Below are 20997 nucleotides of genomic sequence, written 5' to 3' on the forward strand. Positions count from 1 at the left end.
TATTATTGACGGAGGACATCGAAAGGGTGCAAAAAAGGGCAGCTCGTTTTGTATTATCACATAATAGGGGAGAGAGTCTGGCAGATATGATACGCTAGTTGGGATGGAAGTCATTAAAACAAAGACGTTTTTCGTCGCGGTGAGATCTATTTACGAAATTTCAGTCACCAACTTTCTCTTCCGAATGCGAAAATATTTTGTTGAGCCCAACCTACATAGGTAGGAATGATCCTCAAAATGAAATGAGAGAAATCAGAGCTCGAACAGAAAGGTTTAGGTGTTCGTTTTTCCCGCGCGCTGTTCGGTAGTGGAATGGTAGAGAGATAGTATGATTGTGGTTCGATGAACCCTCTGCCAAGCACTTAAGTGTGAATTTCTGAGTAGTCATGTAGATGTAGATGAGGATTATGTTGAAAAATAGAAAAAAAATCCCGACATAATTTGTTTTTCTATCTTTTTGTAAAGACTTGTTGAACGCCCCTCGTAGTTTCTCTGCTGTTAACACGGGGCGTCGCGCGCGGCTGTGGGGGGGGGGGGGGGGGGGGGGACTCACCTGGCCGCGAGCTGACGAGCCCCGAGGAGTAGGCGGCGGGCGCGAGCGGGTAGCGGCTGGCCGAGTGGTTGGAGAAGCTGTGCTGCGACTGGCCGTCGGCCACGGACCGCGACTTGCCGCCCTTGCCCGTGCTGAAGTGCGACGCGTGCGACCGCACCTCGTCCGTGGCGCATCCCGCCGTCAGCGAGCCTGCAGACACACACACAGGGCGCACTCACTCTCACTGCAGCGGCCGAAAACCACCGAAGAGAAAACAAGCCAGCAACGCCTTGAACTAACTCGTCACTTGCGTTGTGTTGAAACTGAAACATGACGTCGAAATCGGCGCCTAGTTTATCGAACTATCGCCGGCCGTTCCATCTGTCACAGTCAGAATGTATCGAGAGGCGATACATTCAGAGAATAATGGCACTGATGTAGAAAAACAAATCAGTATCGAAGGGTGTAGAGCAGGGGCGGGCAGGAATCCTGCACGTGTGCGGTGCACTTGCACGCGTGCAGTTAAAGCTCGGTTTACACTATAGTTCAATTCTTTTATCTTGGCGGTTCGCGCATGCCCGCCCAGACGCGGGAGATTGCTGCGTTGCCTGTTGCACACGACGCACGCGCCAAGATAAGCAGCGCCATACTATAGTATAGTTCGCAAACTTACGTTTAGGGGGGAGCGCGCAGTTTATGAAGTAAAGCCACCACGGCCGCATTAGCCCTTTCGCTGCTACAGAGACGTGCTCGCCGCATTCCGCGATGTGGCAATTTTGTCATCATCGCACTGCTCGCCTGTGCAGACACATGGTGTTTCGACTGCTTTGACACACTTTATCATTCGATTTCACAAAAACTATTTGGCCCAAATATTTTATTTTTACACATCTTCATGACTGATACCTTCCCCCCATAAATGACTTGATGTTCAACGCAGTTATTGTGCAGCATTAGATGTAGTAAACCATTGCACGAAATTTTGAAGAGTTTCCAGAGGTAAAAGTCCATAGCGTATACTTTCCGTATGGTCGATTTTAGTTGCCACTAGAAATTTCAAAAAATTACATTCAAACGAATAAAATGCATGAAGCAAGACACTTCGATATTGTTTTTAAGTGAAGAAAATATTAAGCACCGACCCACGTTTCAACTCAGAACCTTTCACTTATCAGCCATACATTTTAACCATTACGCTAACGCAGCTCGTCATTCAATACATCTCCCGGAGGACTTTAAAATATCACGCAAAATACCGACAACCACTGTTGGTATGACTATGAATTACTCACATTTCGTCGAAGTACAATAGGAAATAAACAATTACCGCTGTTCTTTATTGTGAAAATGCGGTTATTGAGAATGATATAAACACCTTTCCATGCTATCACCTGAATTAGGACGCTTATTGCTTGTTTGGTTTAATTAATTAATAGAATATGAAGCAATTGGTATAAAGAATGGTTTTCCCAAACTTTCTATAAAAGAAAGTCTGCTATCAAGACATTTCCTTTGTTCAATTACTTTATTAATGACTGAACGTTTCTAAAACTGAAGACACTCGTCCGTCCTCTGCACTGCAGTCGCGCTCTGGCAACGTCATTCTCTGTTCATTGGCTGACTGTGTTTTGTGACGTCAGATGCGCAGAACGAACCTAAACTCGGCCGCTGTCATAAATGACGCGCACTTTAGCAAGTTATTGCAGCAATTTACTTGGGCCGCGCGATTTGCGAGTCCAAGCATATCCCCAAGTCGACTTGCGACCTAAGCAATTTATTGCGGAAGTGACTTGGTGCACGTTTTCCGCTTCCAGTGTGAACACGACGCAAGAAGTATCTGCAAGTAACTTGCAGCTTTTAGGGTGTGTTTCTATTTCCTGCAAGTAGGAAGCGCAAGTTATAGTAAGTGTGTCGTCTGCATAACACTCATATTTAACATTTTACTTAATGTGGTGACTTAATTTTATGCAACCATCTTACGTATTATATGCAAACAAATTTCAGAAATGGAAATGGATGAAGCAGGATACAGAACATTTTACTGAAGCCGTGGAGAGCTACCCCGAAATATGGAACGTGCATAACCGGGACTTTAAGGATAGAGTGAAGAAGATGAGCGCATTAAATGAAATCTCGTCGATATTCGACACATCTGTGAAAGAAGTACAGAGAAAGTAGCATAACTTGAAGACACAACCCCTTTGCCACCTGCATCCACTCGCTTGAGGTTTTAGGAGTCTAGAAAAAGACGATGTGTAATTATTACATGTTCTATTTAATTGGCTTGTCACTTTCCATTTTATGAACATTAAAAAAACATTTTTATAAGCATATCATTCCGTAAAATGCAGTTTATTTCAGTAAAAAATTAATTTCATTGTTGTGTTTTCACATACCTTCAAATAATTTTCTCTTTTCAAGACGTCAAAAATGCCTCTACATACATCGGGTACGATCAGAGAAATCGTTCTGACGGGAATATGAAACAAGTACGTTAGGGACTTGTATGAGTCTCCTACAACGAAAAGATTTCAAAATACAAACTTTTTTGGATTGTATGTTTCACATAAATAAATGAAATGCCTATTTTATTCGTAGCTCACCTGTAGCTACAAATCGTAGAGTGACTAGCAAACAGTCCTTTGCTGAAATAGCAGTACGGAACTTTGTGTCTCGTTTTGATATGACGGGCGCTATTAACATCAACAAATACTCCATATAATTTGAGGACATTCTGCAAAAGTTTTAAAAAGTATCCATGCTCTCGATACTAAGTTCTTGCAAAAGGTTATTATAGGCACCATTTTACGATCTTCTCATTACCCACTCTCTAACCCAAATACTTCTCTTTTTGTTTTTCACGTTTTTCATTACAATTACAAGAACTGCAGCATATCTCACCCGCCTATTTGTCATTTTATACTTCGGCTGACACTCGTAGTGGTACTGAAAGCATATGTAAACAGTATCAACAAGTTTCTTGCTAAAAAACTTGCGGAAGAAACTTACTTAATTCTTGCGCTGTTGTGTAAACACAGCTGCAAGCGGCTCGCAGTAACTTGCAGCAATAACTTCTGCAAGCGACTTGCTAATGTAAACCCAGCCTAACAGGTGTTCTGCGTGCACACAGGGGCCAGCTGGCCATCCGCTTCTCTCCCCTCCCCACCATACCTTCTCTCCGCTTCTTCCTCTGTAAAGCGTTTTGTTTCCTAGCTTGCTTCATTGAATGAAGGAATAAGGTTAGTAGGAGTGCTTGAAAGAAATCATGGTTTGAAAGAGTACCTATTACCTATGACACGTTTTATTTCATTATCACAGGTGAAGTTTACAACACGTTTAATGTCTGGAACAAAATTTCTACGTACAGACAAACGCAAACAGTTCCGTAAATTTTCATCACTGATGTTTGCTCTTAACCGAGACTTATTAATTTTTATAACGGAAAAAATCTCTTACAAACGTATGTCGAGCCAAACATTGACATTATCTTCGCAGCTTCACGATGGAGGCGAGGAAGCCGGCCGAAGTGGCCGTGCGGTTCTAGGCGCTGCAGTCTGGAACCGCGAGACCGCTACGGTCGCAGGTTCGAATCCTGCCTCGGGCATGGATGTGTGTGATGTCCTTAGGTTAGTTAGGTTTAACTAGTTCTAAGTTCTAGGGGACTGATGACCTGAGAAGTTGAGTCCCATAGTGTTCAGAGCCATTTGAACCATTTTTGTGAGGCGAGGAAACTCTTGCTGTGGAAAGTCGTGATAAAAGTCTCTTACACGTCGTGCCAAAAGGAATTTGTCTCTCAGACGAGAATTACACTGTAGATCTATTAATTCATTTGCAAATTGAGATGAATATCGTCTACAGAAACAGAAAATGGTCTCGAGAACCATTCAAAAACTTGGGATAAATATGATATATCCCCAAATCGCTTGAGAAATTCCTCTTTTATTGCACTAAGTACGGAAACATATTCTTTGCAATTCTGTTCTCGCACAGTAGACAGAATAGGGAAATGCACTGCGTTCCCTGACGAGAGCTGTCGTTCCCACAGCTCAAGCTTGCTACTGAAAGCTTGCACCTTTTCAGCCATTTCACATATTAGCTGATTTTCTCCTTGCAAACTTGTGTTCAATGTATCCATGTGTCCGGTAATGTCCACTAAAAATGCAAGGTCGTCAACTCACTCTGGATCTTCTAACTTGGTATCGTACCTTCCTTTGTCCTTTAAAAACTGATTTATTCGCTCAGCTCAAAAAATGTTTTTAGTACATTACCGCGGCTAAGCCAGCGGACTTTACTGTGGTAAGGTATGTCACCGTACTCTTCCCCAATTTCAGCGAGCAGCACACGTGCAGCGCTGTGCGCTCATGAGCCGCGTGTAACGTTTGCCCGCCCCTGGTGTAGAGGGTACCAGAAGTCTAAGGCTGCGCGACAATGGGCGTCAGACGCCGTCGCCAAATGTCGCCCGTTGACATTGGCCTACAGCGCAGACACATTCGACCGATCTCCGTCGTCAATTTTGTGTGGGGATCAAGGAGGTTAAGTTAGGAAGGTAGGTTTTAATATCTTAGGGTGGGTGGATACCACGAAGCTTCTGTGTGCTTGGAGACAAGTGCTGCATTGCAGCTTTTGCTGTTAAGAAAGAGGCCGAATGCATCTGAATGAGCTATACTTGTCTCGAAAAGAACATCACGAGTACTGTACACTCTGTCCCCAGTTACCTAAATAACAAGGCAAGTGTTACGGACATACACTCCTGGAAATTGAAATAAGAACACCGTGAATTCATTGTCCCAGGAAGGGGAAACTTTATTGACACATTCCTGGGGTCAGATACATCACATGATCACACTGACAGAACCACAGGCACATAGACACAGGCAACAGAGCATGCACAATGTCGGCACTAGTACAGTGTATATCCACCTTTCGCAGCAATGCAGGCTGCTATTCTCCCATGGAGACGATCGTAGAGATGCTGGATGTAGTCCTGTGGAACGGCTTGCCATGCCATTTCCACCTGGCGCCTCAGTTGGACCAGCGTTCGTGCTGGACGTGCAGACCGCGTGAGACGACGCTTCATCCAGTCCCAAACATGCTCAATGGGGGACAGATCCGGAGATCTTGCTGGCCAGGGTAGTTGACTTACACCTTCTAGAGCACGTTGGGTGGCACGGGATACATGCGGACGTGCATTGTCCTGTTGGAACAGCAAGTTCCCTTGCCGGTCTAGGAATGGTAGAACGATGGGTTCGATGACGGTTTGGATGTACCGTGCACTATTCAGTGTCCCCTCGACGATCACCAGTGGTGTACGGCCAGTGTAGGAGATCGCTCCCCACACCATGATGCCGGGTGTTGGCCCTGTGTGCCTCGGTCGTATGCAGTCCTGATTGTGGCGCTCACCTGCACGGCGCCAAACACGCATACGACCATCATTGGCACCAAGGCAGAAGCGACTCTCATCGCTGAAGACGACACGTCTCCATTCGTCCCTCCATTCACGCCTGTCGCGACACCACTGGAGGCGGGCTGCACGATGTTGGGGCGTGAGCGGAAGATGGCCTAACGGTGTGCGGGACCGTAGCCCAGCTTCATGGAGACGGTTGCGAATGGTCCTCGCCGATACCCCAGGAGCAACAGTGTCCCTAATTTGCTGGGAAGTGGCGGTGCGGTCCCCTACGGCACTGCGTAGGATCCTACGGTCTTGGCGTGCATCCATGCGTCGCTGCGGTCCGGTCCCAGGTCGACGGGCACGTGCACCTTCCGCCGACCACTGGCGACAACATCGATGTACTGTGGAGACCTCACGCCCCACGTGTTGAGCAATTCGGTGGTACGTCCACCCGGCCTCCCGCATGCCCACTATACGCCCTCGCTCAAAGTCCGTCAACTGCACATACGGTTCACGTCCACGCTGTCGCGGCATGCTACCAGTGTTAAAGACTGCGATGGAGCTCCGTATGCCACGGCAAACTGGCTGACACTGACGGCGGCAGTGCACAAATGCTGCGCAGCTAGCGCCATTCGACGGCCAACACCGCGGTTCCTGGTGTGTCCGCTGTGCCGTGCGTGTGATCATTGCCTGTACAGCCCTCTCGCAGTGTCCGGAGCAAGTATGGTGGGTCTGACACACCGGTGTCAATGTGTTCTTTTTTCCATTTCCAGGAGTGTATATTGTGATGGTAGAAGCCTTCTGCACATACTCCAGATGATTTGTGGCGACATTGAAAAGCAAGATTACGGACACTCTGTTTCGCTACATTTCTTTACGTTTGCACACGTACATCAGTCAACCTTCAATGACGTGTTAAAGAGTAGCATAAAGTTCAGCATAAGATACTCCGAAACACTGAAAAATTGAAGTACATATCGTACACCACATTCGCAAACCACTTCATACGAATATAACAGAATCACCACCCTACTGGCATAAAAATGTTAGTAAGGAGGAATAATAATAATTTGTAGACAGCTAATGCCAAGCTCCCAGAAACCAAAAAGACGATCCACAACAGTAACTATAAACATAAGACACGCCAACATTATCACATGAACAAATTATTATTATTTTTTTTTTTGAGGTCATAATTTCCGCCTAAAATTTCGGATAAAGATTTTGCCTACTTGCGGTTTTCAATAAACTTACAACTTCAGCCTATAGATTCCGTATTTTACCTCGATTAAGGTATTTTCATCCTCAGGATGCCACAAACTCATTTTTCTGCGACTAAACTTATCAGCCCTCACACTCCATATTTCGTGTCTGGGACATGTTAAGCCGATTTTACGGAAGAAAACAGGCTGAATTCAATTTTACTGACTGTCGGCCGAAGTCTTTACGTTCAGCCGACGAGGTTTGCTACAGTGTGACCGCGCACGTAGCATCGTAAGCATTGTAGTGTATTGGTTCAAGGTCACAATTAAAGAGTAACTAAAACAGTTTAAGACAAGCGCTTGCGTGGGTACTGCTTTGTTGTTTTCTCGCTTGCAGCGCTACGTACGGCACGTATGCAAAATGGTGACCACTTCAGCGCAATGCGTTCTATGTTCTGCAGTTTGGTAAGAGTAAATCGATAATTTCAGATTAACGTGCATTTCGTTTAAAGTTTAAATGTAATCCCCCATGTGGCAAAACCATCTACCAATAGTATTCGCAGTTCGAAGTGACCGGATGTGTGTGTAAAAGGAAAAACACCGGATGGCCAAAATTGAAGAGGATGTAGACCATTCACAGCGCCTTACCTTAGTGGTCGCTAGAAGTCTGTTCCAAAAACGAGATTTGAATTTCATTTGCAAAGACGTCAGTCTAGAAGGTCTTGTCAATACGTTTACATATGTGGTGTCCATCGGGTTACAGTTGGCGCATACCATGCTTTAAAGCCAGTTGACTGTCCTGTGCTTTCAATCTTTTCGTCTAAGTGAGAAGGTAAATGTTGTGGGTTGGCAGGAGAGCCAACACCGGTATGAGAGGAAGCCGAAAGGCACGCGTTTTAGCTCACGCAGGCTCGCGTGAGGTCTGGAACAGGACAAGGGAATTAGACTTTAGCAAAAAAGGACGTAGCTGTGGAATACTTAACTTTAATCCATAAATGGTGAACGTCGCTCTTGACGGTACATGTTTTACAGTATCAATAGTAACTGGTAATGGCGCCTTGCTAGGTCGTAGCAAATGACGTAGCTGAAGGCTATGCTAACTATCGTCTCGGTAAATGAGAGCGTATTTTGTCAGTGAACCATCGCTAGCAAAGTCGGCTGTACAACTGGGGCGAGTGCTAGGAAATCTCTCTAGACCAGCCGTGTGGCGGCGCTCGGTCTGCAATCACTGATAGTGGCGACACGCGGGTCCGACGTATACTAACGGACCGCGGCCGATTTAAAGGCTACCACCTAGCAAGTGTGGTGTCTGGCGGTGACACCACAGTAAACACCCATAATGTTCGTATCTGGCGGGGAGAACATCCTAATGAACCTATGTAACAGCAAAGAGATTCCCCAAGATTAATCGTTTTCTGAGTTGTATCCCAATGTCATGTGTACTGATCTTTTTTTTTCGCTAAAGCTAATTTAACAAACGTTTATTACCTGGGTATGTTACTTGAGTTGCTCTTTTCCCAATTGGGAGGTGAGGCTGAACTTAACTGCATTGCCAACTAGATGGAGCCCATTCTCATTGGCATCTCTTGTGTGAGAGTGACTGAAGGTCGAAGTTGCTGACCGTTGGATTGGCCATAATGGTCAGAAAGACTGAGCTATTTTCCGTCCCAGTCCGCGATCACCTGACCTCACGCCATGCGATCTTTTCCTTTGGGGCTTTATAAAAGATCGTGTCTACGCTCCGGCACTTTGCCAGAGTTGATGCACAGGATTGAAAAGGGTTCTGCTTCCATTACTCCGGACTTGATGACCAAAGTGGAGCTTCAGATTTGGATCCTAGGTTTGAATTGTGCCGTATAACTAAAGGTGCAGAAAAAGAACATTTGTAAGGTAAACTAGGGTTAGTCTGCCCTCTATTTTACGTATCATTTGTTGTAAATAGTCTAAATTAAACTGTTGTAACAAGCTGTTGCAACTGGGACATTCATTTGTGGATACCCTCTATGGTTAGCTGCGAATTTCGATTGTTTCTCTATTACGCGTCAATACTGTGTACGTCGGTCAGTTATGCCGTTGAAATGTGCTCATTTCACCGTGACATCCGAGAACCATTTCTAGAACAAGTGAAATATTGTTGTTCGTGCCACAACGGTGTCTGTTGTAGTGTTTCCTTTCCTCGGGGTTCTGCCGTGAAAATACAAAATAGAAAATTTGATTGGGTTTTGAATTTTGATGGAATAAGTTACGGATAAGTAGGACTTCGTATTACTGATTGAGATAGTGCTGTAATTTGACCGTGAATGGCAGACCGGGTCGGGAACACTACAAAAAGTGACTGTAAGGAAATAGCTTCAGAAACAAGCTGAAATTTACCTTATAATTCTGTCAGAAACGTAGTATCAATTATAATGTAGTCTTCGTAGCTGCGTCTGGAATACTTCTTAATTTTATTGTAGGATGTCCTTTTTTTCAATGTTCGTTAGTCCTCTTGTTCTCCGTGTGATGAAAATTTCTTGAAGTTGTCACTGTCTGGATTAATTTATAAATTTGGCGATGACCATTGAGAATCACTACTGAAATAACTTTGTTTCGTAATATAGTTTTAATTTCCACTTAAAAGCATATTTAACATAGCGCCGAAAAATACACGTCTTGAATGTATGGAGACAAGAGGGTAATAAACTAGTTGTTAAAACAAACACCTACGCAAAAGTAAAAAAAAAGATCAAAATTATTTATAAAAATCTGTCGCTGGCGCAGCGCTCTTCTGCATGCGCGGTCATAAATCATATCTTTGTACTGGCGGAGGCGCGGTAGTCAAAGTACCGTTACACTGTCCATTTCGTGAGATGACAGCAGCAAAGAAGAAGCTTTTAAAAAAAAATGCATCACAACTGCCGGAGCTGCGGACTCACCTTGGCGGTCGAGGTGGTAGGCGCGCGGGCGCGGGATGCTACGGCCGCTGTAAACGGACCCCTGGTCCCACTCCTTGTGGCCGAAGACCGGTGGCGCGGCGGCGGGCGACGCGAGCGCCGCCAGCGAGGAGAGCGGCGGGTGCGGCAACTGCGGCGATGCGGGCCGGCCGGCCGCCTTGCCGCCGTGCAGCGTGCGCAGCTGGCGCGAGCGCCGCCGCGACGCCGCGACGAACACGACCAGTGCCACGACCACGGTGGCGCAGATGGCGGCGCTCGCCGCGATCGTGATCTTGTCCATGTTGCCCGGCAACGCGCCCGCCGCCGCCGTGCGCACCTCCCGGCACTGCGCCGCCGGCACCGTCTCCGGCGTCACCGTGACGTCAGACAGCGACACCACGCACACCACGATACACTCCTGCACAGAGCGGCCACCGGCACACCCGCCGTCCTCGTCAATGCTGCTTTTTCGACTCGTACTCACAAGGGGAAGGCCTCGGACGGGGCCCAGCGATTCGGCTCATGTTTGCCTGGTAGCGTATGTACCACGTGAAATGGAAGACTTCAAGTTGGCTCACTACCCCACGTATTAGAGAAAACAACGCACGAAGTTCTTGTCTCTCAATCGACGGAATCGATTGATAATGGAAAACTGAGCATTTTTTATCATCACAAATGAAGTCAACAAAATCTGGAAAAAAACTTTTACGACAGTCGCTTACGTAGGCCTACCTGTAAGGTTATAGCTCTTCTACGAAAGCGGCACTGGTCAAGTGATCAAGGCAACTGGCTGGGGAGCAGAAGACCTGTGTTGGATTCCTATGTGTATTCATTCCTACATGTATTCTGCAGCGTTATTTATTTTTCTCCGTGGACTCTCGAAGGTTAGTAAGGTGAACGAATCACTAAGGAACCATAACAAGGTAGATACATAACGTTTCTCAAACAACCTGGATTAGTGAAAAATAGGAATTTTAATCCTTGTTCTTTGCAAACAATTCCAAGGATTGTCCCAAATTCGTCACAAGGAACCACTGACAGCGTTATTTCGAGGTTTCATAATTACAATTCGCTTCTGAAAACAGCGAGAGTTGCACAACCTTGCAAACGCAGTAAGGATCCTTAGCATCAGCATTTGAGCATTGATTTTTCATGTGATTTCATCGAATACGTGATACGCATCAAAATTAATTCCCGAAAAATAAATAAGTGCCACTGCGTTTCTGGAAGCGATTTCCTGTTATAAAACCTCGAAATAGAGCTGTCCGTAGTCTCTCGTGAAGAATTCGGAGCAATCCTTCTGGAAGTGATTTTCATGAAACAAGAATTAAAATTTGAATTCTTCATTAGTACAAGTTGTTTGGCAAATGTATTTACCTATCCCGCTATATTCATTACTGGTTATTTCACCTTATTAACCCTTATATCTCCACAAATTTCGAGACAAAGAAAACTACTTTTGAAAAAAAAAAAAAAAAAAAAAAAAGGCTGCAAGATACGTGTAGGAGTCCGACACACGTCCTCTCTCCATAGCCAGTTGCCTTGATCAATCGGCCAATGCCACTTTTGTTGAAGGGCGTTAACCTAACGGGTAGATAAGTGGCAGTCGTAAAACCTCTCGATTTCTAGGAAAAATGCGTTTGCAGACCTCATGTATGATGATGAGAAATCTTCAATTTTCTATCGCTCCCGTCAATTTTGAGTCGATTGCATATAAGGATGAACTTTAGGGATTGTTTTCTCAAAAGCGGGGACGGTGAGGGGGATGAGGGCGTTGTGAACCAAAACATAGTCCTTCATTCTAGATGGTACATAACCGACCCGCCAAAGAACTGAGTCAATTGCTGTTGCTTGAGGCCCTCCCCTTGTCAGAAGTTCTCAGCTGTACGGCTGCACATATACAGACTATCGAATGAGGAGGCATAGTGGTTAAGAAACACTCTTTAGGATCACCCCAAAAAAATTTCATCACCAACTTGATGGTTGGTTTGAACGCAACACTGTTTTACTGGCCATTGTCTTGTTGGAGATGGCCTGCCGGTGTCGTCCTCCTACCTTTGAGCTGACTTACCCAGCTAGTTGTGGGGGGCCTTCAGTTTAATGTGGACTCCAAATTCATACCCTTTTCTCTTTTTATTTTAACGTTGACAACTGGTGTCATTTTAGCATGTCAGTAAGTTTGTTCAATGATCAATCCAGATTATTTAGTGCGAGTACTGTGGAACACATGTATCTATTGCCTGTAAAATTTCCCAACTTTAGTAGTTATTATTGGTTGCAGAAATTGCAGTTACGGAAAATAAAGTAAATAGTGCTGTCCATGGCGAAAATGTAGTCATTTACATTATTTGTATAGGTTGTTTTGGACTGGGAGACATAAATAGCGTTGGTACAAACTGACTCAGAATTTATGCGTAAATCATAGTCGCCAAATCAACATTCTTGGAGAGAGAGAGAGAGGTTGTAATAAGGACAGGTGTCCAACAGGCGTGCTCCATCTTTTCCATATTTGTTTACTTTGAATATAGAAAATACAATAGAAACAATAAAAAAATCTTTGAAGACAGAATTTATTGGCAGTTACATGCATTAGATTTGCAGAGTCAAAAAACGGGCATCAGTTGACAATTTTAACTCATGGCCTAAACAACCATACTCAGAGAAAATTCCAAAGGCAACTAGATAAAAATGAAGTATAGGAAATAAAACTCTAAAGCAATGAAACCATTTCTCGTAAATATGTAGTACAGTAAATAAAGCTATCAGAAATGTGATGGGTATTAAGAGAATGATGGTGAAACAAGTCTTCAGAAATAAAAGTAATTTATTAAGAGACAGCATCATCAAAGGGCAATGTGGAAGTCGCGTATCGATAGGTTCAAATGATCCATCTGTATTGAGTTACAGCCGAATGATATAGATAGCAAGGGTTACGAAGAATGTTACGTCATCAAGTGGTGATTGTAGTCTTTTTATCTGAAGTAAATTTGTGTAGGTAACTGGAGTGTACAAGACGTCGATAAGTTTGTGTTTGGAAAGGTAAAGGCACCAGAACGCAGTTCTGACATTTCGCTTGAAATGGAGGCAACAAAAATTGAGACATGTTAATAGGATTTGTCAAATGAGAAAAAGCATTGGACATTGTAAACTTACGCAAGGTGCTCTAAATCGTCAGGAAAATAGGTGAAAGCTGTAAGGAAAGATGGGTGCAAGGACCAAGATGGAACCATAAAAATCTAAGACCAAGAACGAAATGCTCGGACAGAAATTACGTAAGACATGGATGTAATCTTTCACCTCTACTATTCAGTCTATACGTCGAAGAAGCAATGATAGAAATAAAAAACAGAATGAGGAGTGGGATGAAAATTTAGTTGAAAGTGTTAAGATTCTCGGTTAAAATGACGAAAAATTGCAGGACCTGTTGATGGAATGAACATTATAACAAGCACACAGTATGAATTGGGAGTAAACCGAAGAAAGACGTAAGTAATGAGGATTCGTCGAAATGAGATTAGCGGTAAACTTAAGGTCAAATGAACAGGAGTAAATGTGAAGGACTTGTACTACGTTGGAACCGAAATAGCACATGGCAAACACAACAAGATGGACACGAACAGTAGACTAGCACAATAAAGAGGGCGGTAGTCGCCAAATGGAGTCTACTGTGAGTAACAGATATTTGGCCTTAATTTGGGGAATTGCTTGGAGCACTGCATTGCATGGAAATGAATCGAGGGCTGTAGGGAAGTCGGAAAATAAGAGAATCGAAACATTTGAGACGTGATATTATAGAAGGATGTTGAAAATTAAGCGGATTGATAAGCGCAGAGGGCATTCTCCGGAGAAATGGAACGAGCGGAACATGTGGACAACATTGACAGAAAGGAAGGACAGAATGATGGGACGTGTGTTGAGACATCATGGTGCTAGGAGGAGCTGTAGTGGATAAAAGCTGTAGGGAAAGGTAGAGATTGCAATACATTACCGGATCAAAAGTGTTGGGGACACTTATTAGTGGTCATTAATATGAGGCATGCCCATCCTTCGCCTTTATGAGATCTTGAACAGCGCTGGAGACACTGTCAGTGAGGGTGTGTGAATGTTTGTGGTGGAATGGCAACCCGTTAATCGTAAAGTGCCAAAACCAGAGAAGTTAAAGATGTTGAACACTGGGATGTTCTGTCTGATCCCAATGGTGTTACATTGGGTACACGTCACGACCCTGGGCAGACCAATTCGTTTCAGGAATAATGTTATCCACAAACCATTGTCTCACAGATGCTGCTTTATGAGAGGGTGCATCGTCATGGTGATACGAACCATCACCTTCTCCGACCTGTTCCTCCACTGTAAAAAGTACGCAATGCTGTAAAATGTGTTCATATCCTTCAGCATGTAGCATTTTCGTGAACGCAATAAGGGGACCACAGTCTAACGACGGAAAACATCCTCCGTAGTTCAATGTTGCCATCACGCATGATAGTCCATAGCTCGTGGTCTTGCACGGGGTCCCGGGTTCGATTCCTGGCGGGGTCAGGGATTTTCACCTGCCTCGAGATGACTGGGTGCTTGTGGTGTTCTCATCATTTCATCATCATTCATGAAAGTGACGAGATTGGACTGAGCAAAGGTTAAGCATTTGTACGGGGCTGATAATCGCGCAGTTGAGCGCCCCACAAACCAAACGTTATCTCATCACGCGTGATGGCAGGTAACGTTCTCTGAACATTCAGCGAACTCAAACCGTTGTATCTGATTGCCACAAGGTGTAGCGCAGTTCACCGCTCCGGGCAACCCGTTTCCCGACGTCGACTGTGTTGTGGCGTCGCTCTTTACACTACCTCAGGGGCAGTTAACACTGGCTACAGAGATGTATGGCTTTCGGGGAGCTGCTCGATCATTTAACGCCCCACGCAGTCGGTGTGCACGTTGGACTGCTGGTAACACTTTGGAACTCACGACTGATTCCTTCCGCTAATGTCATGCAATTTTACAGCTCCGTACCTCAGTCTGTAAAAATGGAACCATTATACGATCACTTCATTATCCTCTCTCTCTCTCTCTCTCTCTCTCTCTCTCTCTCTCTCTCTCTCTCTCCGTGTGTGTGTGTGTGTGTGTGTGTGTGTGTGTGTGTGTGTGTGTGTGTGTGTGTGTGTGTTCGTGCGACTGTTCAAAACTCTTTTTCGAAACGGGTAGCCACATCAAGTTGAAATTTCTATCACATACTGATGTTTTTAGTTCCTTGGTGGAGTAGAAACGTGAAGCTTCTAAGCGAATGCAGTCAAAACATACGGCCATCTATGTCACATATTTTGATACCCCCAAACCCACTCACTAAAAAGTTCTCCTTGACTTGGAATCATAAATTCTGACAGCAAAAAAGGTTTTGCAGTACAAGTAAACCAAAAAAATTGGAAAATTTGTTGATTTGTAATTATATCGATCGAAAAAATATTTCAGTTACATGTTACCGACTTGAAACGTAAAATTAAAACATTCTCGAAAGTCTTGGGATCATTGGGACCGATATCTTAGCGGCATCACTGTCGATAACAGGCAAAAATCTTTGGGATCCTCGATTTCTCGAGGGATGACCTAGCCATATGCATAATTTGGTTTGTAGGGAACGCTCAGGATGCGATTCTTGTCACACCTGACATTTTTGGGTATTTCGCGGAGGGAGTGCGATTGACGGCAATGTGGAGACGGCAGCGGAAATATTATCCGTAACGTGAGACACGAAACGTTTCCGTAGTCGGCTCAGTTACAAACGGAAATCACACACCGTGGATAACTTGATGACCCGTCTCCGTCAGTATATCAGGTGTGCCTGGTTTAGCTGTGGTTTTCCTTCACCTTTCCACTTCACAATCACGTCAATCACAGTCGACGTGGTCATTTCAATTGAAATGTCCCTGGTGATGATGATGTCGATTTGTGGGGCGTGCTCAACATCTTGGTCATCAGCGCCCGTACAAGTTGTAAATATTTCCATTTTCAGTCTCGGCACTTCCCGAATGATGATGAGATAATGAGGACAACACAAACGTCCAGTCCCCGGGCGGAGAAAATCCCCGAGCCGGCCGGCAGTCGAACCCAAGACCCCATGGTCTGGGGGCAGCAGCGCTAGCCACTAGACCACGAGCTGCGGGCATTGTCCCCGATGGATTTGTTACTCAGGTGACATCCATTGCCCAGTCCACGTTCGAAGTCACTGAGGCCTTCTGCTGTTAGCTGTTTTTCTACTGACAACACTGTAGCCCCCGCCTTCGTTTATACTGGCAGATCCACATCTGGTGACATTCAGTGGACAGTTCAGCGTTACATATAGGTGTCCGGATACTTTTGATCAGATAGTGTGTAAAGAACAAACAATTGAGGATGTTGGGTACAAGTGTTACTGTGAGACATGAAGAGGTTGGCACAGAGAAGAGGAACCTGTGGTTGACCGCACCTAGAAGGCTGATGATAAATGGTTGTACAGCGGCGCTGAGTGGCCACGACCTACCTGCGGCGGCACGTTCTTGATCTTGAACTCGCGCTCGCTGAGCTCGAGCGGCGGGCCCTGCTTGAAGGCGCGGTCGCCGAACAGGCGGTAGACGACTCGGAAGCCGGGGATGTCGGCGGCGCGCGAGTCCCACGAGATGACGACGGCGCCGTCCTGGCGCGACGCCGAGCGCACCACCACTGCCGGCTCGGCCGGCGTTGTCGCCAGGATAAGCGGCGGGTGGCGGCGCCACGACGGCGGCGGCGGCGTCGACGACCGCGTCACCACCACCGAGCCGGAGTGCTGCTGCTGCTGCGCCGGTGGCCGAGCGCGCGCCCGTGTCTGCAACACCACGATCGTGTCTGCAGCTGTCTCCAAAACACTACAGGCTGCACTAAAAACTCCTGACAACTCTGTAATAATTACTAGATACGGACAAGCCTACACACAGTCACGTAAACGGAGGGTCTTGCACCGTGGACCACCAATCCGACATATGCCGAACTTAGGGAATATCTACATCACATGTCGGGTTGTCGTATCGCCGACGTACTACACTTGTACATCCCTTCGTCTTCCGTCTAGTGGACCAACTTCGACCCACTATGTATACTGAGGTGACAAAAGTCGTGGGATACCTCCTAATATCGTATCGGAACTCCTTTTGCCCAGCATAGTGCAGCAACTCGGCGTGTCATGGGCTCAACTAGTTCTTGGAAGTCCTCTGCAGAAATATTCAGCCATGATGCCCGTAGGGCCGTCCATAATTGCGAAAGTTTTGTAAGTGCAGGATTTTCTGCACGAAGTGACCTTCCGACTATGCCCCATAGATGTTTGATGGGATTCATATCGATCTGGGTGGCCAGATCATTCACTCGAATTGCCCAGAATGTGCTTCAAACGTATCGCAACAATTGTAGCCCGGTGACATGGCGCATTGTCATCCCTAGAGATTTCTTCTTTGTTCCGGAACATGAAATCTATGAATGGCTGCAAATAGTATCCAAGTAGCCGATCATATCCATTTCCACTCAGTGATCGGTTCAGTTGGACGACAGGACTCAGTCCATCCCTTGTAAACACTGCCCACACAGAACCTTGCAGCCGGCCGTTGTCGCCGAGCGGTTCTAGTCGCTTCAGTCTGGAACGGCGCTGCTGCTATGGTCGCAGGTTTGAATCCTGCCTCGGGCATGGATGAGTGTGCTGTCCGTAGGTTAGTTAGGCTTAAGTAGTTCTAAGTTCTAGGGGACTGATGATCTCAGATGTTAAGTCCCATAGTGCTTCGAGCCATTTTTTACACTTTGGATCCATGGCTTCGTGGTGTTTGTGCCACACTCGAACCTTACCATCAACTGAAATTGGGACTCATCTTACCGGACCACGGTTTTACAGTCATATAGAGTCCAACAGATATGGTCACGAGTCCAGGAGAGACGGTCCGCAGCTCGTGGTCGTGCGGTAGCGTTCTCGCTTCCCGCGCCCGGGTTCCCGGATTCGATTCCCGGCGGGGTCAGGGATTTTCTCTGCCTCGTGATGACTGGGTGTTGTGTGATTTCCTTAGGTTAGTTACGTTTAAGTAGTTCTAAGTTCTAGGGGACTGATGACCATAGATGTTAAGTCCCATAGTGCTCAGAGCCATTTGAACCAACCCAGGAGAGACGCTTCAGGCTATGTTGTGCCGTTATCAAAGGCACTTGCGTCGGTCATCTGCTGCCATGGCCCATTAATGCCAAATTTCGCCGCACTGTCGTAACTGATACGTTCGTCCTGCGTCCCAGGTCGATTTCTGCATTTATTTCGCCCAATGTTGCTTGTCTGTTAGCGCTGACAACTCTATGTTAACGCCACAGCTTTCGGTCGTTAAGAGAAGGTCGTCGGCCACTGCATTGTCCGTGGTGAGAGGTAATACCCGAAATTTGGTATTCCCGGCACACTCTTGACACTGTGTATCTCAGAATAATGAAAGTAGTCACCAGCGTTGTGTAGAACCCGCTGCCAGCGATGTGGAAGGCGTAGTATACCGTTAGCTGAGTCTGTTCTGTTGATGGTGCGAATGGAGCGGTCTACTGCCTGTCGAATCTCTGGAACGGTTGGTTGATTTGGGGAAAGAGACTAAACTGCGAGGTTATCGGTCTCATCGGATTCGGGTAGGATGAGGAAGGAATTTGGCTGTGCCCTTTCAAAAGAACCATACCGGCAGTTGCCTGAAGTGATTTAGGAAAATCACGGAGTACCTAAATCAGGATGTCCGGGCGTGGGATTGAACCGTCGTCCTCCCAAATGCGAGTCCAGTGTGCTAATCACTGCGCCACCTCGCTCGCTAATCTCTCGATCGGTTCTGAAGCGAATGCCACAAAGTGGTTCCTTCCATCTTCGGAATCAAATCAAAGTCACAAGGACTTAAGTCCGGGGAGTATGGTGGATGGTACAGTACTTCCCAGTTCCATCGACCCAACAGAGCAGCCACAGCTTGCGCTGTATGCGGCCGCGCATTGTCGTGCATAATGATGAGTGGGTTGCGCAGAAAGTGTCGCCTCTTCTTTCGCGAAGCTGGTCGCAGGTGATGGTGACTTTGATTTGATTCCGAAGTTGATGGAACCAGTTCGTGGCATTCGCTTCAGAATTGTTCCAGAGATTCGACAGGCAGTAGATATCTCCATTCGCACCATCAACAGAACAGGCTCTGCTAACGGTATACTACGCTTTCCACATCACTGACAACGGGTTCTGCACAACGCTGGTGTCTGCTTTGAAGGACAGTAATAGGTGCAAACATGTAACTCCTTTGTATCGGTTATGAGTAAATAGTTGCCACTTTTTACGTTCCAACACTCGTATTTCCGACATGGAATGTCCCATGTGTCTAGCTCGAAATACCATTCCGCGTTCAGAGTCTGTTAATTCCCTTCGTGCGGCCATATCACGTAGGAAACCTTTTCACGTAAATCACCTGAGTACAAATGACAACTCCGCCAATGCACTGCCCTTTTATACATTGTGCGTGCCATACTACCACCTTCTGTATGTTTGCATATCACCATCTCATGACTTACGTCACCTCACTGTTTGACAGGCACTTGAGCGACATAGGTTTCGTACGTTACACGAACATCACTTTTACAGTTCCCAAGTGCAAGAACAGGGGCTTTTTAAAATTCAAGAACGATTTTAGCCGGAATCTCCTTCGCCGAACATGCACTGTAGCTTAAGAGGCTTTTGTAGGCCAATCTGAGTTCATTATCAGGTGTGATAGACCACAAGTGTCTATATAGAAATTGTTCGCCTAGGCTTCCCCTATACCACTATGATACATTGTAAACCACGAATGGCCAAGAACTCTGCCTGCGTGCAGAGCTCTTACACTTGTGAGAATCTCTCTCATCTGGATGCATAGTTCCTCCTCTGCGATGTTTCACTGTCTCAGCGGGAAGGAGGGGAAACAACAACGCGTCGTATTATACGGCTATTCAGTTGTGCAAGAAACATGACGCGGCTTGCTTGTGGCTTTGTTTCATCTTTCCGAGGAACACAAATAACAAACGAAACAATTTTTCACTGTGAAGCAGTTATTTTTATTCCGCTGAAGAAATGATAAAATTCATATCTGGCTCACGGATAGAGCCACAGTTTTTTAGACTTTCATCGCACAGTCTATCACTTAATCGTACTTATTTATTTTCATAAAGCCTGTCATACTCATTTCTTGATCTAAACATTCATATCACTTTTGCAGCCTCATTCCGGTGACGTAGAAATTCTTCCCAAAGAAAACTTCCCATACCGCCTGCACAGTTTGAACGTAAAGGAATTTGTCTTTTCAACAGAAATTACAGTGCAGACCTAACAGGCCCATTTGCACAGGCAGATATATGCTATCATGAAATTAATAGTGCCCTAAAACCATTTAGAAAACTGCTCCTGTAATTCTTTCAGTGCCACAATGAATTCTTCAAAATCTGTTTTCTTTGACAGCACAAGTCGCAGCAAGATGGACTTTATTCTGTCAGGAGCTGTCCCTTCCTCAATGCGATTTTCTTTCTAAATGTCTGAGATAGTACTTTGATAAGCTCTGGCGAAAAGAATTTGATTATGTACTAGTGGCTGCAGCTTAATTATATGGTTTCTCAAGTGGAGATTGACATCATAATCATTCAACAGAACTAGATCTGGAAATATTCTCGCAACGGTCTCCCAACGTCGGAAGCTGTATACGTACCACGCTTGTGCTTGTGCCGTCGAGTGCTTTGGGATCACCAGATGAACAGGTTTCTTGTCCTTGGGTATGATGATCAAAACGGTTTTTTCCACAGTGACGACCCGCCTTTTAATAGTTTAAAAGAAACTAATTGTGAGTTTGGACCGAGAATTCGAGAACCTCTTTCTGAAGACCCAAATGTCATTTTGATGCCATCAAAATCTATAAACGAATGTCCGACCAGGTCAAAAGATATTTGAAAGGGGTACAAAAATCT

At 45.5% G+C, this 20997-nt stretch overlaps 2 protein-coding genes across 2 annotated transcripts in view; one reads left to right on the forward strand and one right to left on the reverse strand.

Moving 5' to 3' along the window:
- Positions 1 to 20997, forward strand: part of LOC126458278 (rab3 GTPase-activating protein catalytic subunit) — a 474850-nt gene that overhangs the window by 94266 nt on the left and 359587 nt on the right. The gene's annotated exons all lie outside the window — the stretch shown is intronic.
- The window catches only part of LOC126458280 (leucine-rich repeat and fibronectin type III domain-containing protein 1), a 307017-nt gene that overhangs the window by 8858 nt on the left and 277162 nt on the right, over positions 1 to 20997 (reverse strand). Inside the window, exons 7-9 of the mRNA XM_050095211.1 lie at positions 16547 to 16867; positions 10039 to 10453; positions 554 to 742 (exon numbers count right to left, since the gene is read on the reverse strand). Of these exons, the coding sequence (XP_049951168.1) occupies positions 554 to 742; positions 10039 to 10453; positions 16547 to 16867 (925 nt within the window). The remainder of the gene's footprint in view (positions 1 to 553; positions 743 to 10038; positions 10454 to 16546; positions 16868 to 20997) is intronic.

Source organism: Schistocerca serialis, chromosome 2 (assembly GCF_023864345.2).
Source record: "Schistocerca serialis cubense isolate TAMUIC-IGC-003099 chromosome 2, iqSchSeri2.2, whole genome shotgun sequence".
Taxonomy (NCBI): Eukaryota; Metazoa; Arthropoda; class Insecta; order Orthoptera; family Acrididae; genus Schistocerca; species Schistocerca serialis.